The sequence below is a fragment of the Pongo abelii genome, chromosome 20 (assembly GCF_028885655.2).
Source record: "Pongo abelii isolate AG06213 chromosome 20, NHGRI_mPonAbe1-v2.0_pri, whole genome shotgun sequence".
Lineage (NCBI taxonomy): Eukaryota > Metazoa > Chordata > Mammalia > Primates > Hominidae > Pongo > Pongo abelii.
The window spans coordinates 8,833,825-8,861,705 of NC_072005.2; the positions used below are offsets into that span (position 1 = coordinate 8,833,825).

The 27,881-nt window shown below is 45.0% G+C and overlaps 1 protein-coding gene across 8 annotated transcripts; it reads right to left on the reverse strand.

Moving 5' to 3' along the window:
- ZNF558 (zinc finger protein 558) lies at positions 1-25,716 on the reverse strand. 8 transcript variants are annotated; one of them, XM_063719896.1, is made up of 10 exons: positions 24,387-25,716; positions 23,514-23,594; positions 16,596-16,702; positions 15,676-16,011; positions 14,268-14,377; positions 13,640-13,707; positions 12,864-12,990; positions 4,800-4,895; positions 4,234-4,316; positions 1-3,736 (listed from the first exon to the last, which is right to left on the reverse strand). In XM_063719896.1, the coding sequence occupies exons 5-10, from the start codon at positions 14,296-14,298 to the stop codon at positions 2,954-2,956; spliced, it is 1,188 nt and encodes a 395-aa protein (XP_063575966.1). In that variant the 5' UTR covers positions 14,299-14,377; positions 15,676-16,011; positions 16,596-16,702; positions 23,514-23,594; positions 24,387-25,716; the 3' UTR covers positions 1-2,953. The 8 variants fall into 8 exon arrangements, with proteins under 8 accessions (XP_063575966.1, XP_024094067.1, XP_063575965.1 ...); XM_024238299.3 differs by having other exon boundaries at positions 13,640-13,728; XM_063719895.1 differs by having other exon boundaries at positions 13,640-13,728; positions 24,257-25,716.
- Positions 25,717-27,881: the final 2,165 nt, after the last annotated feature.

Genomic DNA, 27,881 nt, shown 5'->3' on the forward strand with positions numbered 1-27,881 from the left:
TAAATGTTTGACCATTTATTATTAATGCATTACAATACTTTGCTATGTAAAAATATCATCTCCACATAAAAAAGAATACAGAAGAAAATGCCTAATCCTGTATGCATCTAGTTACATAACATCAAAATATATAAAAATGACAAAATTACAATGTTAATACATAATGGAAGAGTTTACCACACCCCTATCACTAAATAAGGTTAGAAAAAGGAAATCTGAATATATGTACCGTACTTGGAAATACAATTAAGTTGCATTAATGTGCATATACCCTATATCCAAATATTAGAGAATATACATTTTTTCAAAGAAACAACATGGCGAAAATTTGACCAATTTATAGGTTTACCAGTTAGATTCTGCACCCTGCTGGAAGTTAACAGAACACCACCTCAAAAACAAACAACAGATCATGTTGGCTTCAATCAGTTAAGGGTTTCTTTTTTAAAAAATATTTATTTGTTTATTTTGAGACGGAGTGTCACTCTGTTGCCAGGCTGGAGTGCAGTGGCACCATCTTGGCTCACTGCAACCTCTACCTCCCAGGTTCAGGCAATTCTCCTGTCTCAGTTTCCCGAGTAGCTGGGAATACGGGCGTGCACCACCACGCCCAGCTAATTTTTATATTTTTAGTAGAGATGGGGTTTCACCATGTTGGCCAGGATGGTCTCGATCTGTTGACCTCATGATCCACCCACCTCGGCCTCTCAAAGTGCTAGGATTAAAGGCATGAGACACCACATCCAGCCTAGGGGTTTCTTTTAGTCATGTAAGAAGTGTAAGAATAAGGAGCCCAGAGCAGATGCAGCCAATCGGAGGCTCCTGGAGAGCCCACAGCATTGTGATTTTTGGCTGCACTTTGGTTTCTGTCATTGTGGTCAAAAAGCAGCTCTTCAAACTTTAGACCTTGAGGCCACTTTCCAAGAGACAGAATGGGTGAGGTGAATGGAAAATACGTGAGGAGAACAAGCCAGGAGATGTTCCCCACAGTGACTTTGACTTACTTCTCATTGCCAGGGGAGTGCAAAAAAACCTGCCTGGGCTTCAGGAAAAACTATAAGATTGAGAACTTTCGATATTGTTCACAGACAACTTGAACATGTTTGTTTCTTGAAACGAATAAACAGAAGAGAATGGACACTGGGAAAGAAACCAACAGTATTTGCCATACCAAGATAGAGAGAAAATAATCAGTATCATAAAGCTCATGTACTCTGCCAAAAATACCATTAAATTAGAAAAATGTGTTTATAAATACTAATTTCCATTATGATAAACTGAATTACTCAGAAGGTATTTGGAAATAACTTTTTGAATATGCAATGTGTTGATGTCTTTAACAAGCAAATTATAATAAATATATTGCATTAAAATTATGAAATATAAGTTAATGTTTATTTTCGGGAACAGCTATACACAAATGTTTATATTAAAAGAAAAAAAGACTAAAAAAATTAATGAGCTAGCAGTCCAATCTACAGATGAGACACTGATAAAGGATATCCCACACTCAAAACAGTTATTATACTTTTTGTTCCCAGTGAAAATTGTGGCCACTCAGTGAAGAGTTCAGGCTGAGGCATCCTAACAGATCACATTCCTAGGGGTTTCTCCATATAAGTTCTCTCATATACAAGAAAGAGAAGAATCACTGAAAAATTTTCCAATATTAATATACTCATAGGTTTTGCATCCAGGGAGAAGTTCCATATTTTCCCTAACACAGAGGCATCACTGAAGGCTTTCTCTTCTTCTTTATATTTCAAGTTTCTCTGCAGTGTGAATGCTCACAGGTTTCCTAACAAACATAGAAAAACAGAAAGCTCTCCAATATTGATGATGTTCAATGGGGCATTCTCTCCAGAATTAATTCTCAAGTCCCTTAAAAACCGAGAGAACATTCAAGGCTTTCCCATAGTCACTGCAGAATACCACACTATAGTTTGCTCAGTAATGTGAACACTTTTGCTGTAGGGTATTCCCCATTTCTGAGTGTTGTTCCATTGTGTGATTTCCAATGTGTCTTAAGGGATGTCACTGAAGGCTTCTGAGACCTTCACAGGTTTTCTCCCTTAGTGTGAGCTGTCACATAAATCCCTGCTAATAGCACTGAAGGCTTTCTACAGCTGTTTCATTCTTCAGGATTCTCTCAGTACATAATCTTCTGGGCCCATGAAGGTGCGAATTCGAGCTGAGAGCTTTACCATACAGATTGTCCTCAAAAGGTTTCTCTTCAGAGTGAATTAATAGAAGTTACTGAATGCTATTTCATATTGATTAGATTAGAAGGATGATGTGCTGAGAGCTTTTCTTCATTAATTCCATGGCAAATTTCCCAGATGCTTCTGAGTGATCTGTTTCGTGGTATTCATACCTTCTGTAGTCTCTCACATTGTATCAGGATTAGTGTGTTGTGAGACAACACAATAGGAAATAAGTGAAAGCTTACCAGTCCTCCTGAGGATAGGTCATAAAAGCCATTTTGGCCTCTGTATTGGTCCTCTCTTGGATCACCAACCTTGGGGAGAACTTATTGCCAAATCATAAAGGAGCTCAGCCTTGTAAACTGGCCTACATGGAGAGGCCTACATGGTAATGACTGAAGGTCCCCTGACAATAACCAACATCAACTTTCCAGGCATGTGAATGAGTCATCTTGGAAGTGGACTGTTCATCAGTAAAGATGTTAGATAACCATAGCTTTGGCTGACATCTTGATTGTAAGTAAGGGCATGAGAGATCCTGCAGTGTAACTACAGAGATAAGCCGTTCTTGAATTCCTGACCTGTAGAAATTGTGAGAGAATAAACATTTTGTGTTTGAAGCCACAAAGTTTGGGGGGATCATTTGTTATGCTGCAACAAATAACTTATACATCCAGTGTGAGCTCTCTCAAACTATCTTAGGGATGAAAGATCAATGAGTGCTTTCCTCCAGAAGTTCCTGCAGTAATTCATATCCACCTATTATGTATTCTCTTGTGCACAGAAAGGTAGGAGTTACTTGTGAAGGATTTCCCACAATGATTACATTCATAGGGCTTTTCTCCAGTGTGAGTTCTTAAGTGTTTCTTCACAGCTGAGAGATTATTAAAGGCTTTTCCACAGTCACTGCACTCGTAGGGTTTCTCTCCGGTATGTATTCTCTTGTGCACAGTAAGAGAAAAGCTACTGCTAAAGGATTTCCCACACTCATTACATTCATAGGGTTTTTCTCCAGTATGAGTTCTTACATGCTGTGTCAGATAAGAGCTCTTCCTGAAGGTTTTCCCACAATCGTGACATTCATAAGGTTTCTCCCCTGTATGAATGCTATTGTGCCCAGTGAGAGAGGACCTTGTGCTGAAAGCTTTTCCACACTGATTACATTCATGGTGATTCTCCCCCGTGTGAATCCTCTTGTGGCTTTTGAGGTTACAACTGGTGCGGAAGACGTGAAAACACTGGTTACATTCGTAGGGTTTTTCTCCGGTGTGAATTCTCACATGCAGTCTAAGGGATGAGGGATCACTAAACGCTTTCCCACAGTGATTGCATTCATAGGGTTTCTCCCCATTATGGATTCTCTTATGAATAGTAAGGTAAGATCTGCTACTGAAGGACTTCCCACATTGATTACAGTCATAGGGTTTTTCTCCAGTATGAATTCTCTTGTGCTGAGTTAGGTTAGATTTCGTGCTGAAGACTTTAAAACACTGATTACATTCATTGAGTTTCACTCCACGATGACTTCTTTCCTGTGGATTAAGAGATGAATGATAACTATAATTTATAATATTTGAAATACTTAATGTTCTCCTAGGAATTTTCTCTCCCAGGAATTCTGTTACATTATTATAATTGATATTTTGGCTACTTTCAGTGGTTGTATGTGATTTCTGCCCAGTTTTAGCTCTAAGAAAGTTAAAAAACATAGATGCTTTGCCACAAGTCCTTATCAGATTCACAAAACATTTTCTGATAATGTGTGGATGAAGTTTTGTTCCCAACAGTCAATAGCTGAGCCACAGATAGGAAATATTTACTTGTGGGAATTCTTAGTGAATAAATAAGTTTGGAGCTAACTCATACTTCTCTAAATATTTAGAATTTTCAGAGTCTCTCCAGGGACACGGCATTCTCAATTATAAATGACACTTTCCTTTAATGCCTCTCCTGGTTATTTTGTGCCCTTTCTAAACTTAAGGCATTTCTCCTACTATAGAAAACCAGAAATCACCCATGTTAATCTTACCGTTTTTACACCTTTAGACTGTTCTTTTCTGAAAACATGTTTCTTAGGAGTTAACCATTTGGCTTTAAGTAGAGTCTCCAAATCTGAAACAAATTGAAAAGAAATTTAGGTTGATGGAGAAAAGAAATGGAAAAATGCACACATGAGTAAAGGCAGATTCTGAGGGATCAGGGCTTTTGAGGATGTTTGTAACAAAGAGGATTTGGTTATGAAAATTTTAGGTATTAATTTTAAAAAAGGATTCTAGACAAATTGAGATTGATCACAGATTGACAAGAGGAGTGATCAGGAATGCAAAGTGGGAAGGAACTTGACTGAAATTTTCAAAAGAGTTGCATCTTTGTTTCTTCCCTGAGCCTGAAGCAAAGTATGAGATGATGACAAGAGAGTTAGAGAGAAAAGAAAGGACATGAGGAAGCTCATACCAAATGTTCTTGTGCATGTTTGTCAGGAACAGGGTATTTTACGAAGTTCCCTGATTGACATGAACTAATGTAATACTCCCAACTCCCAAGTCACTGGCCAGAGTTATTCCTCACAAGGGCTCATATCCACCTGGTGCTCACCTGGACAGGTGCTTGGTAGAATTCCTCTTTCCTCTGTCATCACCTTCTTGTCTTGTTCCAACTGGGATATCAGACTGGGTTTATTAACACGACACCCTATTTATGGAAAAAATACACATGATATAGGGAACAGTGCTGGGGACAACCAACTCCATGAAATGAAAGCCAACATTTCTGAAGATGGAAAAGTGTGACTTTAGGAGCAGTGAAATAAATTATGCTTTAATTCTTTTTTTCTTTTTTTTTTTTTTTTTTTGAGATGGAGTCTTGCTCTGTCGCCCAGGCTGAAGTGCAGTGGCATGATCTTGGCTCACTGCAACCTCTGCCTTCCAGGTTCAAGTGATTCTCCTGCCTCAGCCTCCCGAGTAGTTGGGACTACAGGTGCACACCACCACGCCTGGCTAATTTTTGTATTTTTAGTAGAGACGGGGTTTCACTGTGTTGGCCAGGCGGGTCTTGATCTCTTGATCTCCTGACCTTGTGATGCACCCACCTTGGCCTCCCAAAGTGCTGGGATTACAGGCATGAGCCACCACGCCCCGCCAATTACACCTTAATTCTAGTGCATATGGTAACTCTCATGGAACAAAAATGCAAGCATATTCAACTAGATATTCAGGGTGATAGGGAATAAACAGCCCCAGAAGGCCATGCCTAAGTTCAAATGCACACTTCAGAGGCCCCAAAACTTTTAGCCATGAAGAATATAAAGTCAGAACAAGAAATAGATCTTCAGTTCATAAGGCAGGAATTAGAGACTGCCCATGAGGGTGGGACCATATGGTCCCATTCATCACTGTACTCTCAAGCCCCTGCACAGACCTAGGAACACAGAGGTGCTTAAGAAAACTTGAAAGAAGTGATGACAGTGACAGCGGTGGAGGAGGGAATTCCAAACGTTCATCCCTCCACAAAAACAGTGAGTAGACTGGCAAAAGCGGTCAGAATCAACTTTATTGGAATTCTTGAAATGTATCAAAAGTCCACAGCAATCAGGAGAATGCCTTCTCAGAAAACCCAGCTGAATCTGGGTAAGAGAGCTTTATGATACTTTAAATGGACCTCTTTCCCCTGCTTTTTCTACAACCTTGAAGACAACAGCCTGCATTCCTAGTACTTGCAGGGAGCAGAACAGACCTTACTCTGTGGTTGCTTTTCCTGACCTGTCTGGTGGTTCCCTGAAGGACTAGCTCAAAGGGTTGTCTTTATTTATCTAACTCCAAATTCTTTCAGGACTGAGCTGGTTACCTGGAACACACGTGATCGACACATGTAAAGGCAAATGTATTAGTCAGTACTGCTTGAGGCAAGAGAAAACAGTAGAAGCAAACAAAAGACTAACCAAAAAGCCTGAAAGGAAAAATGGGGAAAAAGATGTTTGGGGAGTAGGACTTTGAAAATCTTCCTCATATTCTTAAGAACCTGTAATTCCAAGCACATACTCAGGGCTGGGAGCATGCCCAGAAAATACCTTAGAAGGCATGAAACCCTCACCTTTTGGTGACCTTCAGGCTCTGCACAAGCCAGAAATGAAGGTCAAGGCAGAGTTAACTGCCTACCTAAGTATTAAAGGCATGTCCCTATGTACACGCAGAGCCCATGTAAAGAGACTGGAAGTTTTTTCCTTTTTTGTTCCAGGCCTTCAAATCACTATATGACCATTACACTGTCAGAAAAGAGACTTCAATGGCCACACATAACAAATACAGACATTACAAAGTTAGTTCTGAAATAGAACTGTTGTATATTCTAACAAGAGTTTACAATATACGATATTCTAGAACTTTAGAATATACAATAGTTCTATTTCAGAACTAACTTTAGAACTGTTGTATGTTCCATAGATACAATACCAACTACAACAAGTAAAACAAACTCTGGAGATGGGGAAAAGTCTGATTCCCAAATTGCTATATTATAATATTCCAAATACCTAGTTTCAACAAAATAGTTATGAGGGAGGCAAGGAAACAAACGTTGGGCCCATTATAAGAAAAATAAAGCTGGTAGAAATTGTCCCTTCAGAAATTCAAACACTGGACTTGACAAGTAAAATAAGTCAACTATTTAAAATCTGCTAAAAGATGTACAAGAAATATGTATAAAGAACTAAAGGAAACCATGAGTACATATTTTCAACAAATGAAAAACAGCAAAATAGGTACGACTATGGCATATCAAAAAAATACAAAAAATGGAAAACATAAAGAGACAGAAACTTTAGAAAGGCAAATAAAAAAATTTGAGTTGAAAAGTACAATAGCTGAAATGAAACATTCAGAACATATCTGAGCAGGCAGAAGACAAAATTGGTGACCATGAAGATAGGACAATTGATATTATCCAGTCTGAGGAGCAGAAAAAAGAGAGATGCCAGGTGCAATGGCTCATGTCTGTAATCCCAGCATTTTGGGAGGCTGAGGCAGGAGGATTGCTTGCATCCAGGAGTTCAAGACCAGCCTGGGAAACATAGTGAGATCCTGACTCTACAAAAAATAAAAAAATTAGCTGGGCATGGTGATGCATGTCTCTAGCCATGCCTCCCTATTTGGGAGGCTGAGGTGGGAGGATCACTTGAGCCCAGGAGGTCAAGGCTGCAGTAAGCCACAATCACTCTGCTGCACTCCAGCCTAGGTGACAGAGTGATGAGAACTTGTCTCAAAGATAGATAGATAGAGATAGAAAGAGAGAGACAGAATGGGAATTTTGAAAAAGACGAACAGAGCCTGAGACCTGTGGGATACCATCAAACCTACCAACATATATAGGATGCGGAGAACCAGCGAGATGTAAAGAGAGAAAGGGGTGAGAAGATTGAAGAAATAATGGCTAAAAACTTCCTAAAATTTGATGAAAGGCACAAATGTACAAATCCAAGAATCTCAACAAACTCAAGTAGAATAAATTTGAAAAAATAGAGATTCATACTGAAATACACACACACACACACACATATACACACATGCAGTTTTTGAGCCAGGGTCTTATTCTGTCACCCAGGCTGGAGTGCAGTGGTGTGATCATGGCTCACTGCAGCCTTAATCTCCTTAGGTCAAGCAATCCTTCCACCTCAGCCTTCCAAGAAGCTGGGACCACAGGTGTGCACCAGCACGTCTGGCTAATTTTTTAATTTTTTGTAGAGACAGGGTCCAAGTTGCCCAGGCTGGTCTCATACTCCTGGCCTCAAGGGGTCCTCCTGCCTCAGCCTCCCAAAGTATTGGGATTATAAGCGTGAACCATTGCACCCGGCATCAAACACATATTAATCAAACTGTTGAAAGACAAAGGCAACATCCTAAAAACAGCAAGAGGGAGGTGACTTATCATGTACACAGGATCCTTGGTAAGATTACAGCCAATTTCTCAATAGAAACCATGGAAATCACCAAGTGCTGGAGTGGTATATTCAAAGTGCTGAGAAAAAAATGGCAACCAAGAATTCTATGTCTGGCAAAACTCCCCTTCAAAAATAAAGAAATGAAGACCTTCCCATAAACAAAGACTGAGTGTTTGTCACTATTACATCTACCCTACAAAAAATGATCAAGGGTGACTTCAGGACAAAACGAAAAGATAATGGATAGTAACTTGAATCCACAAAAGGAAGTGGTAAAGGTAAATACAGAGGTGAATATAAAAGTCACTGACAATGTGTTTTTGGTTTATAACTTCTCTTTTATTACTACATAATTTAAAGACAAAAGCATAAATGATTACACATCTACATTTATGGGCACACAATGTATACAGATGCAATCTGTGACAAAATTACTAAACAGAACAGCTACAGTGAAACAAAGTTTTCATATACTATTGAAACTAAGTTGCTATTAAACTAGATTGTTATAAATTAAAATGCTTATTAATATTCTCAGGGCAACTACTAAGAAAATAACCAAAACAGATAAAAAGAAATGAGAAGGGAATCAAAATGGTCCACTAGAAAATATCTAACACAAAACAAAAATGAAAGAACTGAGGAACAAAAATGATATGACACATAGAAAAAAGTAAATAGTTATAGAGCAAATAGTAAATAGGCAAAAGTAGCTCCTTCCTTATCAGTAATTACATCATTACAAGGTGGATTTTGGCAGAATGGATTTAAAAAATAACCCAATTACAGATGGTCCCCAGCTTACCATGGTATGATTTTTTAACTTTATGATGGTGCAAAGGTCATATGCATTCAGTAGAAACCACACTTCAAGTACCCTACAACCATTCTATTTTTCACTTTCAGTACCATATTAAATATATAATTTATAATTGTTGAGATATTCAATACTTTATTTAAAATACACTGTTACGTTAGATGATTTTGCCCAACTGTAGGCTAATGTAAGTGTTCTGAGCATGTTTAGGCTAGGCTAACTTATGATGTTCAGTGGGTTAGGTGAATTAAATGCACTTTTGACTTTTTTTTTTCTTTTTTCATTGTTTTGCATTTTTGACTTATGGTATTTTTAACTTACAATGGCTTTACGGGGACATAGCCCCATCAAAGTTGTGGAGCATCTGTACACACTGTCTATAAGACACTTGCTTTATATTCAAAGCCACAAATATGACTGATAGTGAAATAATGGAAAAAGATTATTTCATACAATAAAAATTGTTATAAAACACAGAGAAGGACATTATAGATGTATAAAGCATCAATTTATGGAGAAAATGTAACAATTATAAACATATATGTGCCTAATAAGAACTCCAAAATGTACGAAGTAAAAACTGGCATAATTGAAGGAAGATATAGAGTGTTCTATAATAATCGTTTGAGACTTCAATACTCCACTTTCAATAATGGATAAAACAACATATTAGAAGATCAAAAAGGAAACAGAGGGCTTAAACAATAAACTAACTAGACCTAACAAATATATAAAGAACACACCACCCAACAAGAGAATCCATATTCATCTCGAATGCACATGGAACATTCTCCAGGATAGATTATATGTTAGGCTATAAAAAAAGTCTCACTAAATTAAAAAACAATGAATTCATACAAAGTACCTTCCTTAACCACAATATAATGAAATTAAAAATGAGTAACAGGGCCAGGTGCGGTGGCTCACACCTGAAATCCCAGCACTTTGGGAGGTCGAGGTGGGTGGATCACGAGGTCAAGAGATTGAGACCATCCTGGCCAACATGGTGGAACCCTGTCTCTACTAAAAATACAAAAATTAGCTGGGCGTGGTGGTGTGTGCCTGTAGTCTGAGCTACTCGGGAGGCTGAGGCAGGAGAATCACTTGAGCCTGGGAGGTAGAGGTTGCAGTGAGCCGAGATTGCACCACTGCACTCCAGCCTGGTGACAGAGTGAGACTCTGTCTCAAAAAAAATAATAAGGTTATGTATTGGAAGCCTTAATATTGTTAAGGTGACAATACTACCCAAAATTATCTACAGAGGTAAAACAATCATTATCAAAATTCTGAGTTTTTTTTCCTTTCAGAAATGCACAAACTGATCTGAAAATTCATGGCATTGCAAGGGATCTTGAACAGACAAGTGCTGAAAAAGAAGAATAAAGTAGAAAGATTTACACTTCCTGCTATCAAAACTTACTACAATGTAACAATAATCAAGGCATTGTGGTACTGACCCAAGGATAGATACATAGACCAATGGAGCCAGGAGCAGTGGCTCACACCTGTAATCCCAGCACTTTGGGAGGCCCAGGTAGGCGCATCACTTGAGGTCAGGAGTTTGAGATATACAGACCAGTGGAACAGAATTGAGAGTATGTAAATAAACTCCAGTGTGTATGGCCACATAATTTTCAATAAGGGTACCAAGGTCATTTGATGGGGAAAGAACAACATCTTCTATAAAGGTGGTGAGACAACTGGATATACACACATGCAAAAGAATGAAGTTGACCCTTTCTCCACACCATATGCAAAATTCACTCAAAATCTATCAAACAGCTGAGTGGAAGAGTTAACACTAGAAAATTCTTGGAAGAAAACATAGGGGTAAATCTTCATGACCTTGACTTGAGCAATGGATTCTTAGGTATCACACCAAGAGCACAAGCAAAAAAGAAAAACTAGATACAAAAAACTTCATCACAATGAAAACTTTTCTCATTTTTTGAGACGGAGTCTCGTTCTGTCACCTAGGCTGGAGTACAGTGGATCTCGGCTCACTACAACCTCTGCCTCCCAGGTTCAAGTGATTCTCCTGCCTCGGCCTCCCAAGTAGCTGGGATTACAGGCACCTGCCACCACGCCCGGCTAATTTTTGCATTGTTAGTAGAGATGGGGCTTCACCAAGTTGGCCAGGCTGGTCTTGAACTCCTGACCTCAGGTGATCCATCCGTCTCAGCCTCCCAAAGTGCTGGGATTACAGGCGTGAGCCACCGTGCCTGGTCACAATTAAAACTTTTATGCATCAAAGGACATTATCAAGAAAATGAAAAGATACCCAAAGAATAGAGAAATCATTATATTTTGAATACATTATATTTTGAATAAGGATTTGGTACCCAGAATATAAAATGAACTTTTAAAATCCAACAGCAAAAATAAACAACCCAAATAAAACATGGCAGAGGGCTGGGAGTGATGGCTCACACCTGTAATCCCAGCACTTTGGGAGGCCAAGGCAGGCAGATCACTTGAGGCCAGGAGTTTGAGACCAGCCTGGCCAACACAGCAAAATCCTGTCTCTATAAAAAATACAAAAAAATTTAGCCAGGCATGGTGGCACATGCCTGTAATTCCAGCTACCTGAGAGGCTGAGGCATGAGAATCACTTGAACCCGGGAGGCAGAGGTTGCAGTAGCCAAGATCAGGCTGCGCCATTGCACTGCAGCCTGGGCGACAGAGGGAGACTCTGTGTCAAAACAAGCAAACAAACAAACAACAACAATAACAAAAATGGGCAAAGGACTTGAATAGACATTTTTCCAAAGAAAAATACTCAACAAGTACATGAAAAGATGCTCCATGTCATTTGTCATTAGAAAAATGCAAATCAAAACAAGAACGAGATAGCACTTCATACCTGCTGGTATGACTATAATCAAAAGGGCAAGTGCTGGGAAGATGCAGAGAAGCTGGAACCCTCCTGCATTGGTGGGAATGTGCAATGGTGCAGCTGCTGTGGAAAAGTCTGGCAGTTCCTCAAGAAGCTAAACACAGACCTAGCCTTCCACTCCTAGTATATACCCAAGAAAACGGAAAGTGGGCATTTAAACAAAAGCATTATTCCTGATAGTCAAAAAGTGGAAACAACTCAAATGTTTCTCAATAGAAAAATGGATTGGCAAAATGTGGTATGTCCATACGATGGACTATCATTCAGTCATAAGCAATGAAGTACTGGTACAACATACAACATAGCTAAGCTTTTTTTTTTTTTTTTTTTTGAGACACAGTTGTGCTCTGTTGCCCAGGCTGCAGTGCAATGGCGCAATCTCAGCTCACTGCAACCTCTGCCTCCTGGTTCAAGTGATTCTCCTGCCTCAGCCTCCTGACTAGCTGGGATTACAGGCACGTACCACCACGTCTGGCTAATTTGTATTTTTAGTAGAGACAGGGTTTCACCATGTTGGTCAGGCTGGTCTCCAACTCCTGACATTGTGATCCGCCTGCCTCGGCCTCCCAAAGTGCTGGGATTACAGGTGTGAGCCACCGCACCTGGCCCATTACTAAGCTTTTAAAACATTGTGCTACATGAAAGAAGTCAGACACAAAAGGTAATGTATTTTGTAATTCCATTTATATGATATGTTCTGGATAGGTAAATTCCTAAAGACAGACACCAGATGAGTGGTTACCAGCAGCAGTGGGTAGGGAAAGTAACAGGTATTGGCTGCTTCATAGGGACGGGGTTTCTTTCAGGGTGATGAAAATATGGTGATATTAGATAGTGTTGATGTTTGCACAATACCATGAATATATGAAAAACCACTAGACTGGACATCTTAGAATGGTTAAAAATGGTGAATTTTATGTTGTATGGATTTTACGACAATAAAAAAAGTAAGAAAAGCAGGCAAGTCTTGTCACTGGAGTCATTAAATAAAAGCAGGAATGATGTCAGGCTTACCCAGTGAGGCCAGGTTCCTGCAGTTCTCCAGCATCACGTCCCTGTACAGTGTCCTTTGGGCAGGGTCCAGCAACGCCCACTCCTCCTGGGTGAACTCCACGGCCACATCCTCGAAGGTCACCAAGCCCTAAAGCATTGCAAACATTACGGCTTAGCCAAGGGCCACCCCCACCAATGTGCACAGGAGGAGGGGCCAAGAAAACAGAGCCAGGGCTGGGGAAACCTGAGCACGAGATGTGGGGGGGTTCTGAGCTCCTCTCCTGGGGTTCTGAGCTCCTCTCCCTGGCTTCTGAGCTCAGCCCTCAATGCTTGTCTCCTTAGGCCACTCCCAGGTCCAATGCACAGTACCACAGAGCAGCTGTCTTTTCTCACTCAGACTGGGAGCTCCTGTGATCTTATTTCCCTCAATCTCCAGGGGAGCATGGGCCCGTGACATGGCAGAAATCAGAGAAATACTTGGTAAGTGAATGAATGATTTCCATGGCCTTTATGAATTGCTTGGGTTTAGAACATCATCACATCTTTACTTGGTTTTCCCCTAAAACTTTCAGGAGCACATGATGTACTCAGGGACCCTGGAGGGAGCTCTGAACCTGCAATAAACGTTGACACACACTGACATTTTCTGGGCAGCCCTTACCCTCCACCAGATGCTTGGAAATCCTGGGATGCCTGAGGACCTGGTTTGGCCATGAGGCTCCAGGCTGCTGGAAGGTATCAAGTCCAACCTTCTGGCCAAAGGAATAATGATTTGGGAAAAGGAGCATCTGACTCACCTGTAGCCAGCTTGTCAGGAGCTCATTAACCAGCTCTCCGCCCTTTGTGTGTCCTTTTTGCTGAGAGGCTGGGAATGGGGAAGAGGGAGCTGGAGGAGGAGAAATGAGTCCCAGGGATTCAGGCTTGTCTGACACCCACACATCTGCCCATGATCGACCATATCCACCTCCCACACCCACAAGGATGAGGCACCCACACAGCGCCTAACTACGCCCCATGCAAACACCTACCTACAGCTCTCCTAAGATACCCGAACACAGCCCTGTCTCACCAACCAAAGACAACAGGGCTCAAGGTCTGACTGCACTTGGGGAAGGGATTATTCCCACTTCACAGATGACGAAACTGAACTTCCAAGGGCGTCACTGTGTTTTTATCAGGTTCACAGAAAGAACTAAAGGGAGAATTTAAAAGCTCCAGCACATTCACCACACAGGTGACATCCACAGACACCCAAATGCCTAAGTCCCAAATCCCGAGAGCCGCCCGATCAGACACGGACGACCTCTGGGTCCCTGGGGCTCCACTCCTGCCTCACCTGCTCAGCCCAACCCCCTCCCGTCCCATGCTGTGGGTCAGGACCTTTCAAGCCTGGACTCTGAGAAATGCCAGGACCCCATGACTCACCAGCAGTCGGGGGCAGGACGATGGCCGCCATCCTGTGACTCTGACAGCAACACGGCAGCCGGGAAGCAGGACGCTCCTTCCTTTTCCTGCAGTGCTCTCAGGACAGCGCTCTGGAAGAAATGGGAATGCTCCAAGTCTCCACGGCCTCCTCCCTCTCGGGCTGCTGGGGATGGGCCCTCCTCAGCCCATCCTTCCCATCCTTCTTCAAATGCAAGTTCTGGCTTCCACACTGGGCCTTTATTTTGCTGAGCAGACAATGAATTCAGGGCCACCTGATGGAAAACTTGCCTTCCTCTGTCCCCAACACAACGACCGGTACCTCCCTGACCCACCCGCTTTGAGAACCTCGGCTTCACGCAGTCTCACGGCACGTTCTTCCCACCCAAGTGCGCCACAAACACATTCCCAAGTGCGCCACAAACGCATTCCCGGATACTCCCTCCTTCCCTGGGGACTCCGGCGCCTCCATCACTCCTCCCACCTCCAGTTCCAGCTCCTGGAGGATGTCAGAGACCCCCAGAGTCTCGAGTTCCTCAGCTGCAGGGCCCTTTGTCCCCTCTCTCCTCATCAGCCACACGTTTCCACAGGTCCCCTCAGCCTTGGTCATCACCAGGCACTGTCCCACCACCCAGAACAATGTTCAGAAACTCCCCTCTCTGTGAACCCAACCTCCTTCCTCAACTTCCACCGCGTTCACTCCTTTTTTCTCTCACCACATGTCCTCCGACCACACACAGGCCTCAGTCACCTCCTCCTGCCTTGGTCACCCCACTCCTGCCTCAGTCAACCCCTCTTCTGCCTTGGTCACCCCCATCCTGCCTCAGTCAGCCCCCCTCCTGCCTCAGTCACCCCCCTCCTGCCTCGGTCACCCCCCTCCTGCCTTGGTCACCTCCCTCCTGCCTGTGCTCGGCCTCAGTCACCCTCCTCCTGCCTCAGTCAGCCCACCTCCTACCCATGCTCTGCCTCGGTCACCCCCTCTCCTGCCTCAGCCACCCCTTCTCTTGATTTCATCCTCACCCAGCTTGGATGTCACTGTCCCTCATTTCAGCTGATTTCCTCCTCCCCACCCCCCACTGTCACGCCAGCCCAGCAGAACTCCAGCCAGGCGTGACTTCAATCATCCACCTGCTCCAGGGGACGTTCGGGCAGACCACCCTGTGCAAGGGCTGTGATGCTGCCACTCAGGAATAACACGGTCATCAACGTGTAAAGAACCCTCAGCCTGCAGGGCGATCCCACAGGTCAGCATGGCTTCCCACTCGTCAAACCTCCTCTCCTCTCTTTAAACTTCACACCTCCTCCCCTGTCCCCTCTGTGGTAACTGCTTCCTAACGAGCCCTTGATGATCCCAGCCTCCTGGTGTTCACACCCTGTGTAGGCCCGACACACACATGGAATTAGAGCTGACCTGTGTGACCAGCAGAATATGGCTGAGGAGACAGCGGGGGTGGGTGCAGGGGTGACTTCCAGGGCCAGGTCCTAGAAGGCACTGCAGTTGCTTCCGCCTTGGTCTCCTGGATGTTGCTCTAGGGGACGCCAGTTGCCATGCTGGGAAGATGCTCAAGTGGCCCTGTGGAGAGGCCTATGTGGAGAGGAACTGAGGCCTCCCACCGACAGCCAGCTCCGACTCGCAGGCCATGGAGTGGCCCCCGGTACCCGTTGAGCCTTGGGATGATGCGGACCCAGCTGACAGCCTTCTGCAAGTTTCCAGCCAGAGCCTTCCAGCCAAGCTGCTCCTGAATTCCTGAAACACAAAAACAGTGAGGGACCATACATGGTCGTTGTTTCAAGTGACTAAGGTTTGAGATCATTTGTTAGGCAGCAAGACATGACAAATCATCTCATTTTCAGCAGACAATCCCGATCCTGCTTCTCAGGGTAACGATCACGAGGAGGAATCTACTTTCCCGTGTTGCTGCCAGCACTGCAACCTGCGCCCTGCTCTCCCGCCTCCTCCCATCACAGACAAGGAGCTGCCTGCCTTCTCCGCAGGGCCTGCTGGGCAGTTCTGGCCTGGGGTCCACCCTCCTGCTTTTGAGGAGCTGTCTGTGCTCGAAGCTCTCTCCTCCGCCCTTTCCCTTCTAGCTCTCCCATGCTGCTAGACCCTTCCTCACGCCCCTCAAGGCTGATGTGGCATCTTCTGTAGTGCGATGAGCCTATCCTTGGGGCACAGCTTTCTTTCCGGTTACTGCCCCGTCTGTGTCCCCCATTCCAGCCACAGCTCTTCACTCTGTCCCCTTTCCTGAGTCATCACACGGTGCAATCTGGCTTCCCTACTATCATCCCAAGGACAATACCCTTGATGGAATCGCCAATGACCTTACTCACTAGGGAGATGCGGATTGCAGCAACTCTGGCGCTATTTCCTAGCTGGCAGGTCAACAGAGACACAGTGGCCCACACTCTTCATTCTCACACACTGCTGGGGGTAACCCCTAGGGAAGGAAATGTGTCAAGCAAAGCTGCAAAAAACATTTGTTCTTTCCTAGAACCCCACTTCTAGAAATCTATCTCAAAGGTACACAAATACTAAAAGACATGTGTAAGATGATTCACTGTGGCACTTCGTATAATCGCAGAGGATTGAAAACACCACAAGTGACCATCAGTAGGGGATTGGTTGAATAAACTATGTGATAGCTTTTAGGTTGGTGCAAAAGTGATTGCGGTTTTTGCCATTACTTTCAATGGCAAAACCTGCAATCACTTTTGCGGCAACTTAATAAATAAGGAAGAAACATGTAGCCAGGAAAAAAAACCCCAAAACCAAAACCAAAACAAAGAACCCCTGAAAAGATTTCTAGGTATTCAGAGAGATTATCTCCAATAAATTTAAGTGAAAAAAAAAAATCAAGGTACAAAGCAATGTCATGTGTCCTTTTTATAAGACGGGAAAGCCTCCTTTCTCTGGATTTATAGAATAAAACGTTAACTCCATAAAGCCAGTTTCTGGAGGTTTCCATGTGTGACCTCCATGACATGAACCCAAAAGATAAAAGGAGTGAAGGGTGTGAATGGGCAGGGATGGGGGCACTGGTCATTCAGGGTGAGTTCGGGTTCCGTGAAAAAATCAAGTTGCAGGGAGTCTTTAGCTCTTGGGCCTCTGTGGTAGACAGATGATTAACTTCCTGCTCTCCCAAGGAAGGGGTCTGTGTTCTAATCCCCAGAACCTCTGGATCTACCCCCTTACATGACAAAAGGGATTCTGCAGCTGTGAAGAAGGCAAGGATCCTGACATGGGGGATGATCCTGGGTGGGCCCACTGTGATTACAGGGGTCCTTATAAAAGGGAAACAGGAGGGTCAGTTCAAAGAAGGATGGGATGAGATGAGAGAAGAAGGGAGCGTGTGTGTAGCAGGAAGGAGATAACATACAGAGAGACTGGAAGATGCTGCCCTGCTGGTGTTGATGATGGAGGAACAAGCCACAGTCAGGGAAGGCTGGTGGCCTCTACAAGATGAAAAATGCAGGAAATGGGTTCTCCCCTAGAGCCTCTAGAGCCGTGGTCCCCAACCTTTCTGGTACCAGGGACTGGTTTCGTAGAAGACAATTTTTCCATGGACCACGGGGTGGCAGTGGGGCTGGGCAGGGAATGGTTTCAGGATGATGTTTTAGAAGCACGTTACATTTATTCTGCACTTTATTTCTATTATATTACATGGTAATACATAATGAAATAATTATACGACTCACAATAATGTAGAGTCAGTGGGAGCCCTGAGCTTGTTTTCCTGCAACTAGATGGTCCCATCTGGGGGTGATGGGAGAAAGCAACAGATCATCAGGAATTAGATTCTCATAAGGAGTGTGCAATCCAGATCTCTCGCATGCAAAGTTCACAACAGGGTTTGGGCTCCCATGAGAATCAAATGCTGCCACTGATCTGCCAGGAGGTGGAGCTCAGGTGGTAACGCGAGCGATGAGGAGTGGCTGTAAATACAGATGAAGCTTCGCTCACCTGCCGCTCACATCTTGCTGTGCAGCCCTGTTTATAAGCACTGGTCCGTGGCCCAGGGGCTGGGGACTCCTGCTCTAGAGGGAGTGCAGGCCTTCCAGCTTATTGAGGATTTCTGACCTCCAGAAAGGCAAGAGGATAAATGTGTGTTGTTTTAAGTCCCTGAATTTGTGGTAGTTTGTTACAGCATCAATAGGAAACTAACACACCTTTCACATCACACCTTCCCTTTGGGTGAGTTCAGCAGACCCAGGCAACTGCTGCAGAACTTCCCTACCCTCTACAGGGGGAAGTATCTCCTTTTTCCCCATAAAGGACCTGATGTGCAGGTAGGCACACAGTAGTTCCAGTCACCGAGCTGGGGAGTGAGAGGGGGGTTGGCCTCCAGCCAGTTCACTGGGCCTCCAAGAAGAAAACAAGTAGAGAAGGTACCTGGGACATTTTCAGGCCCTGAGTCCCTATTCAAGGCTGTCTGGAAGCAGAAATTTCCCACTAGGACAGAAGGGGTCTCTTCAGTTGACAGATCCTCTGACCCCTGCCCTACCCTGCCCTGGATATGGAGGACGGTCACAGCAGATGGGCCACTCTATGCCAGCTGCCCAACACAACTGTTGGTGATGATGGAGATGTTCTATAATTCTACTCTAATACTTGCAATGTGGCTAGTATGGCTGAGAAAATAAATTTAGTTTTATTTTTTTTGAGATGAAGTTTTGCTCTTGTTGCCCAGACTAGAGTCCAATGGTGCAATCTTGGCTCACTGCAACCTCCGCCTTCTGGGTTCAAGCAATTCTTCTGCCTCAGTCTCCCCAGCAGCTGGGATTACAGGCGCCCACCACCATGCCCGACTAATTTTTGTATTTTTAGTAGAGACAAGGTTTCACCATGTTGGCCAAGCTGGTCTTGAACACCTGACCTCAGGTGATCCACCCGCCTCGGCCTCCCAAAGTGCTGGGATTACAGGCGTGAGCCACTGAGCCCTGCCCGGAAATGAATTTTTAATTGTGTTTCATTCTCATTGGTTTAACTGAAATAGCTCCATGTGGCTAGTGGCTACCATGCTGGACAGGGCCTAGATATATGCAGGCCTGACTTCCTTGAGGATGCAGATCTGAGGCCCTGTGAGTGGCAAAGTGAGGGCAGGCACATGGCCCTGGGCTAAGGGGGCTACCTGCAGGTTTGCACAGACAGGCGCTGGGGCACAGTGAGTGCTCTCAGCCCTCTGACCAATGCATGGAGGAAAGCGAGCAGCATCACATTCTTTCAGCTCTAAACTCCCAGGTCTCTACTTTCTACATCCTTCCTACTCCAAGACCATCATCCAGGCATAGGGAGCAATCATGTGATTCCTAAATTACCTCCGAACACCTCCTCTTTTGCCTCTTAAATGCCTTCCTTCTGAATCCTGAAGTCCTTGTTATCTGCATGCTTCCACTACATGCAAATTACATCACCCTCTGGCCCACAACTCTTTAGTGTCTTCCCACTGGCCGGAGAACAGAGTCTGAAGTGAGGCCTAGTATGGTTCTGCCTCCCTCTTGGTCTTGGTCTTGGTCACACTTCTTTCCCTGCTTTTTTTTTTTTTTTTGAGGAGTCTCACTCTTACACCCAGGCTGAGAGCAGTGGTGCAATCTCTGCTCACTGCAACCTCCGCCTCCCAGGTTCAAGCAATTCTCTTGTCTTGGCATCCTGAGCAGCTGGGACTACAGGTGTGTGCCACCATATCCAGCTAATTTTTGTACTTTTAGTAGAGACGGGGTTTCACCATGTTGGCCAGGCTGGTCTCGAACTTCTGACATCAGGTAATCAGCCCGCCTTGGTCTCCTAAAGTGCTGGGATTACAGGTGTGAGCCACTGCGCCCAGCTTCTTTCCCTGTTCTTGTCTCGGCTTCAGCCATCCCTGTGTTCCCAGTGCAGGGAGCATGGCAGCCTCTCTCCTGCTGCAGGGGCTTTCCTTATGCAGCTTCCTTGATGGCAGTGCTCTCCTGGACATATCCCTGTCCCCTCACTCTAGTTGAGCCCTATGACTAGCTACATCTGACCCCAACTTGGAGATGGAGCAGCAATTCCCTTTTTCAGGGGCCTGTGAACCCCAAGTGGGAAAATAAAGGAAAATCCTGAAATTCCTTTAAGGGAAATTCCGAGCATCCAGCTAGCCCCAAAAGTAAATATGGAACTTGTTAAACAGGAAGCTAATAGTAACTTAAAACAACAGCCAAAGAAGTTAAGGCTCCAGAGATGATTGCTTTCCCCATGGAAACTAAAGATAACATCTTAACATGTGTCCCTGAGCTGCCTTTCAGAGGCTGGGACTCCCACTGAGGACCCCCACCAAATGGAGCTGCTGGCTCAGAGACCCCAGATAAGGGGGACATGAAGGCTGAGCTTCAGCATCCTTTGTGCTAAGTTTCTTGCTGAGGGGCTTGGAGAAAGTCACTTCTCCCAGCCAGTTAACATTTTCCTACTGACTCTAAATTTTTAAGCAAAGCTTCTTTTCCTTAACCAATTACAAATCAGAAAAATCTTTCAATCTACCTATGACACATAAGCTCCTGCTTCAAGACATCCTTGCCCTTTTAGGTCTAAACCAGTGTGTAACCTCCATGTATTGCTTTATGATTTTGCCTGTAGCTTCTGCTTTTCTGTAATTTACTGTTGCCTTCAGAAATCCTTGCCTAGCCGGGCGCGGTGGCTCATGTCTGTAATCCCAGCACTCTGGGAGGCCTAGGCAGGCGGATCACCTGAGTTCAGGAGTTTGAGGCCAACCTGGCTAACATGGTGAAACTCTGTCTCTACTAAAAATACAAAAAATTTGCTGGGTGTGGTGGTATGTGCCTGTAATCCCAGGGACTTGGGAGGCTGAGGCAGGAAAATCACTTGAACCTGGCAGGCAGAGGATGCAGTGAGCTGAGATCGTGCCATTGCACTCCAGCCTGGGCGACCAAGTGAGATTCTGTCTCATTGAAAAAAAAAAGGCCGGGTGTGGTGGCTCATGCCTGTACCATCTCAGCACTTTGGGAGGCTGAGGCAGGTGGATCACAAAGTCAGGAGATAGAGACCGGCTGGGCCAACATGGTGAAATCCCGTCTCTACTGGAAATACAAAAATTAGCCGGGCGTGGTGGTGGGCGCCTATAATCCCAGCTACTCAGGAGGTCTTCGGCAGGAGAATTGCTTGAACCCGGGAGGCGGGGGTTGCAGTGAGCTGAGATTGCGACACAGTACTCCAGCCTGGGTAACAGAGCGAGACTCTGTCTCAAAAAAAAAAAGAAAAAAAATTCCTTGCCTAAAAGCCACTAGGGAGGCCAGGATTTGAACATTTAATGGTCTGGTCCTCCTTGCTTAGTGTTCTGCAATAAAAGCCTTTCTATCTATCGTAGCAACCCTCAATATAGACATCTGGTTTCACTGCACCACCAGGTGAGCAGACCCGTTTGGTTCTGTAATAACTTAAGCTCTCAAGCTAAATATGCTTTCCAAGAAAGCTTCCCTGTTCCCTCTGATCAAGTTCACTAGTGCCAAGCTCCCAAATCACTCCTGTCATTCATGGTTTAAAATTTATCTTCCCTGTTAGAAGGTAAACTTTATGTGAGACAGGGGCCATTTCAGGTCCTCCAGGGTCCCTATGCATCTGACCTAGGACCTGATTCATGGAGGTGACCTAGTGTGCCAAGGATTGTCCCGTTTTGAACACTGGATGTCCTGTGCCCTAGCATACCCCTTGGTCCTGAATAAATGAGGATGGTTGCTCACCATAAACTGTGCACTCAAATAATATCTATTGCATGATAAGTAAACATTCCCTCAAGAATGTTGTAGGAAAGCTAGAATGGAAAAGGTGAACACACATACAATGAGCAGAAACCCCACAATTTAATACTAGATTACTTAACATGATTCTCTGCAATATGAATCACCATACTGTTATTTCAGAGAAGTTTTAAGAAACAAAGTTAATTCCTATTAGGAAGTGATATCGTCGGCTCTGTGTCCCCCACCCAAATCTCATCTCGAGTTGTAATAATCCCCACGTGTCAGAGGAGGGTCCTGGTAGGAAGTGACTGAATCATGGGGGCAGACTTCCCCCTTGCTGTTCTCCTGATAGTAAGTTCCCACGAGATCTGATGGTTTAGAAGTTTGGCGTTTATGTCTACTCTCTCTCTCCTGCTGCCATGTAAGATGTGCCTTGCTTTCCCTTTGCTTTCTGCCATGATTGTAAGTTTCCTGAGGCCTCCCCCGCCGTGCAGAACTGAGTCAATTAAACTTCTTTCCTTTGTAAGTCACTCAGTCTCAGGAAGTTATTTACAGCAGTGTGAAAACTCTCAGGTAGCTCTTTATAGCAGTGTGAAAATGGAGTAATACAGGACGAAAGGTACAGAGGACAATCTTTGGAAACCATTTCCCTACCCTTCAATCTATAAGTTGTTGCTTAATATTCTTCCAAATGTTTTCAAATCTCATTAGGAAAAAAAAAATCCCATTGCTCAAAACACATCTGGTCGCTGGTCAACTTAATTTTAAATTTGTTACTAACAAATCATCCTTTTTACAAATACCCTTATATTTTGAAGTTTGGTGGAGGGCCGATATGCCTTTAGAAATCAAATCGACAGCCGGACACGGTGGCTCTCACCTGTAATCCCAGCACTTTGGGAGGCTGAGGTGGACAGATCACTTGAGGTGAGGAGTTTGAGACCAGCCTGGCCAACATGGCAAAAACCCGTCTCTACTGAATATACAAACAAAGTTAGCTGGGCGTGGTGGCAATTGTCTGTAGTCCCAGCTACCCAGAAAACTGAGGCAGAAGAATTGCTTGAATCTGGAAGGTGGAGGTTGAAATGAGCCAAGATCACGCCACTGCACTCCAGCCTGGCCAACAGAGCGAGACTTGGTCTCAAGAAAAAAAAAAAAAGTCAGATCAAACAGGCCTGAAGAATGTTGCTGAGTAGTCCTGGTAGTTGTTAGTGGGAAGACTTATAACACTACATACACATGTAAATATTTTCTATATTTATTATAGCATACCAGAAAATCTGTATTTAGCTACAGTTACACATCTTTACATTATTTGTATGTTTGTTTTGTGGATACTTATTTGCATGTAACTGTATTTACTTATTTACACACATGCAACCATAAATACCTCTGTCTTTTTACCTTGAACTTTCCTTAAGATACCTTCACTCTTAGTGACTTCCATGTGGTTACAACCCCAGCACAGGAAAAGCCCACCAGCAGTTCTACACAGCAGAGCCTGCTGGAACCTTGTTGTAGGTTCCACACTGTACTCACCTGGTCACACACAAACCCACAACAGGTGGACCTTGTGGCAGGCTTCAATACGAATCTGAGCTTGAATGATGCTTTTCTCATCTAAAAAAAAAAAAAAAAAAGACACCAAGATTTCTTTCGAGGCTTTGTATAGGTTGTACAGTTGTTGTATACAGCTGCTGGAAACACCATCCCATTCACTTTTTTTGGGTACTCAATGATTAAATGTGTAATAAGGGCCCAGCCTATGGGCCAGGACTGGCTTTACCTGATTCCTAAGAGGAGAGAAAACAGCTTAATGCTGTGTGCATTTGACTTGCTCAACTTACTAGGCTGGAGAGAGATTCTATGGTGACTCCACGGGCTTTAAAAATATCTTGTCACTTAGAGGCCCTATTAAGTGACTAAGCTGAATTTTTAACAATTTATGTAGTTTATTCAGAACTGCAAAGATTTTTTTTTTAAGGCCCTAGAGCAGGGTTTCCCAACCTGGCACTACTGTTAATTCTTTGTTGTGGGGGACTGTCCTGTACAACGTAGGATCTTTAAGAGCAAGCAGCGTCCCTCTTCCCCGGCCTCCACCTTCTAGGTGACAGTAGCAGCCTCCCCTCTCCACAATTTGTGACAACCACAGCCGTCTCCAGCTACAGGCACAAGTCCCCTGGGGCGCAGAATCGCCCCGGGTGAAGGCGACTGGGACTCTCTGAGGAGGCGACAGCGGCGCGGTGCCCCGACCCAGGAGCAAGCAGCAGCTTCGTGCTGACCTAAGCACACAGCCCGAGGCCTCATGAACGGAAACACGGCTCCCGGGAGGGACGCAGGGCCCGCGGCTGGCGGTATCCGCGGCCCACGTCTCCCCCTGGACTCGGACCCGAGCCCCCACCAGTCGCTCACCGAGCCCGGCCCCTCCCGCAGGGCCAAAAGCGCCGACTCGCGGGGACGGAGGGACTCGCTCCCCGCTAACCCACGCGCGGCCCCTCCCACGGTACCGCCCCGCGCTTGCGCTTCCGCTTCCGGTCTGGGGAGAGCCGCGCTGCACCTCCCCTTCCGGCTCGCGCGGGCAGCCTCGCAGAGTCGAGCGTGTTGGGGGTTCGGCGCTTAGGCGACAGGCGCGGCGGGCAGGAGGGGCGGCTGCGCACCCCAGCCTTGGGCAGAGGTGTTCTAGTTTGCTTAGTGGGCACAAAGTTGGGCCCTGGCCTGGGGCAGTAGCGGGTGTAAGGTTGGCCCTGAGGGCGGGACCAGGCTGCTAGCCGCGCGAGGTCTGGGGGCGGGGCTGGTTGTGGGCGGAGATCGGTTCCGGGGCGGGGCTGAAGGCGGGGAACCGGCTGAGGCCGTACCAGGCCTGGAGGGCGAGGCTGATTGGGCAGAGACCAGCTCCAGGGGCGGGGCTGTGGGTGGGGCCCAATTCTGGGGGCGGATGGTACAAGGCTTGCAGAGCATGGATGACTGAGCAGAGACCAGTTACAGGGGCGGAGACCTCCATTTCTGGGGCGGGTCTAAGCGGGAACCAGCCTGTAGTTGTGACAGCTCTGGAGGTTGGGGCTGGCTGTGGGCGGAGATAAGTTCCGGGCAAGGCGGAGGGCGGGGACTAGGCTGTGGGTGTACCGGCCCTGGGGGGCAATGCTGATTGGCAGAGAGCCGTTCTAGGGGCGGAGCTATGGGGTGGCACCAAGCCTGGGGGCGGGGCTGGCTGTGGGCGGAGACCAGTTCTGGGGGCGGGACTGCGGGCTGCACCAGGCCTGGGGAGGGGGCAGCGGGTGGAGATCAGTTCCAGGGGCAGGGATCTGGGTATGAATAAAAGGGTGTATGATGTGGGTGGGTTGGGCTAGGCCCAGGAACCAGGATTGTGGGCGATCAGATTCAGGGGTAGGGCTTTCCTTGGATCCCTAGATTGATGATAGTTACTTCCCCATGTTCATACAACCCAATAGGATCAGATTATATATGCACATTTGTCTGTAACTTGCTTTCCCAAAGCAGAACATAGTGATTTAACACTAAGAGTTTAGGGGAGCAGGAGACGACTGGGTCATAGATACACATATAGGAAAACTTAAGAATGTTACAAAGTCAGTCAAATATTCTCCCACCACTGTCTTTTCAGTTCTTTTGCTCAGAGGCAAAAATAATTTTCTCCTCTATCTTTCCAGATATAGTGTGGACATGTATGTGTGTGTATGTGTGTATGCTGCAGTCATATTCATGGAATAAATGCTATTACCTCCCCCCCCCACAAGTCTCTGTTTTATACACCATGGATATGAACTGAACAAAATAGGTAAACGTCCTTGCCCTCAGAGAACGTGCATTTTAGTTGTAGATTGGGCAGGAGAAGTGAACAGTGAATGTGAAAAATAGAATACGTGGTGTGTTGGTGTGTTAGATACCACTAAGTGCTGGTTGGACCTGGCAGCTCACGCTTGTAATCCCAACACTTTGGGAGGCTGAGGCAGGCAGATCACCTGAGGTCAGGAGTTCGAGACCAGCCTGGCCAACATGGTGAAACCCCGTCTCTACTAAAAATACAAAATTAGCCGGGCGTGGTGGCGGATGCCTTGTAATCCCAGGTGCTTGGGAGGCTGAGGCAGGAGAATCGTTTGAACTCGGGAGGTGGAGGTTGCAGTGAGCCGAGATTGCAGCCGGTGCACTCCAGCCTGGGTGATGAGCGAGACTCTGTCTCAAAAAACAAAACAAAACAAAAACCAAAAACCATAAACAAAAAAAGATACTGGTAAGTGCAAAGGGAAAAAATGAGGGGAATGGTCTTGAGTGATCTTCCCCTTGGCCTCCACCTCTCATTCCTGAGAAGCTCAAAGCTTCAATTTTACTTTCCCATAGACAGTGAAGACTTTCTGCTGCCCTAGTTTGCCGTGCCCTTGCAGAAAGGCCACCAACTACATCCTTTTCCTCTTTCAGTACACAGTGTTTGTTTACCCTGATGGTGGAAGTGAGGCTGTGGGGCTGCGGGGCTGTGGTGGTCCTGGCTGGGAAGCTTCAACAGCTGCAGGTGTGAGTGACTGCTCATTTTCACAGTGATCTGGCTGTGATCTGCTGTTCTTCAGAAAGTTAGGTGTGCCATGAATGGATGTCCAGGAAGATAAGCAGCTGCTGATTGGAACTGTGTGAATTTTTCAATTTAGATTAAATTGAGGGAGAATTAACATTTAATTCTTTCCGTCTTTGAAAGTGGCATAGCTTTTCGTTGACGTAGTTCTTTCCTTAAGCCATTAGAATTTTAATCCTAGTGAAATGTTAGGCATTCTTATTGGGGTTGTTTTTAGACATGGTACATAGCTCTTTTTTGTTTTAAAATTATTTTGATAAGATTCCAAATTTACAGAAAAGCTGCAAGAATGGTACAAAGAACTCCTTTATATCTGTGTATTTTGTGCCTGTGTCACCAAACGTTAACATTTTGCCCTGTTTGCTTTATCATGAACTCTGTCTCTCTTCACATACATTACTATTTTTTTTTTAACCATTTGAGAGTAAGTGACAGACATTGTGCCCATTTACTACCAAATCAGGGTATATTTCTTTATAACAAGGACCTTTTCTTTCAGAGCTACAGTAATTAGCAAAATCAGGGAATTGAACACTGCATGGGGCTGTTATCTAATAACATAATCCATATTCAGAATTGCCAATTGTCACAATAATGTTTTCCATGGAGTTTTTTTCTTTCTTTTTATTTTTTAATTTTGCGACAGAGTCTCACTCTGTTTCCCAGGTTGGAGTGCAGTGGCACCATTTCGGCTCACTGCAACCTCTGCCTCCCGGGTTCAAATGATTCTCATGCCTCAGCCTCCCAAGTAGCTGGGATTACAGGCACGTGCCACCACGCTGGCTAATTTTTTTTTTTTTTTTTTTTTTTGGTATTTCTAGTAGAGATGGTGTTTCACCATGTGGCTCACACATGTGGCTGGGGACCTCACAGTTCCATGTGACTAGGGAGGCCTCACAATCATGGTGGAAGGTGAAAGGCACAGTCTTATATGGTGGCAGACAAGAGAGAGCCTGTGCAGGGAAACTCCCCTTCATAAAACCATCAGATATCGTGAGACTTATTCGCTATCACGGGAACAGCACGGGAAAGACCTGTCCCCATGATTCAGTTACCTCCCACCGGGGCCCTTCCATGACACGTGGGAATTGTGGGAGCTACAATTCAAGATGAGATTTGGGTGGGGATACAGCCAAACCATATTAGATGTCCTGTATTTGGCCACATTGGAGTCCTTAAACTAAACCAAAGAAACAACAACAACAACAAAAATCAAATAACATTATTTGAAAATATACCTAGGAATACCTGACATGATTTAAAGACATCAAACCATTTACACATAAAAGTAAGATCTTTTACAAATTACTCTTGCATCAAAGAGG

What these genes read in the sequence shown, in the direction of transcription:
- ZNF558 (XM_009252721.4), bottom strand. Translation starts at nt 14,298, where the DNA reads ATGGCGGCCATCGTCCTGCCCCCGACTGCTG. An exon ending in CGTCCTGCCCCCGACTGCTG is followed by an intron (nt 13,729 to 14,267) that starts GTGAGTCATGGG and finishes CTCCTCCTCCAG; the next exon opens with CTCCCTCTTCCCCATTCCCA. An exon ending in TCCTGACAAGCTGGCTACAG is followed by an intron (nt 12,991 to 13,639) that starts GTGAGTCAGATG and finishes GCAATGCTTTAG; the next exon opens with GGCTTGGTGACCTTCGAGGA.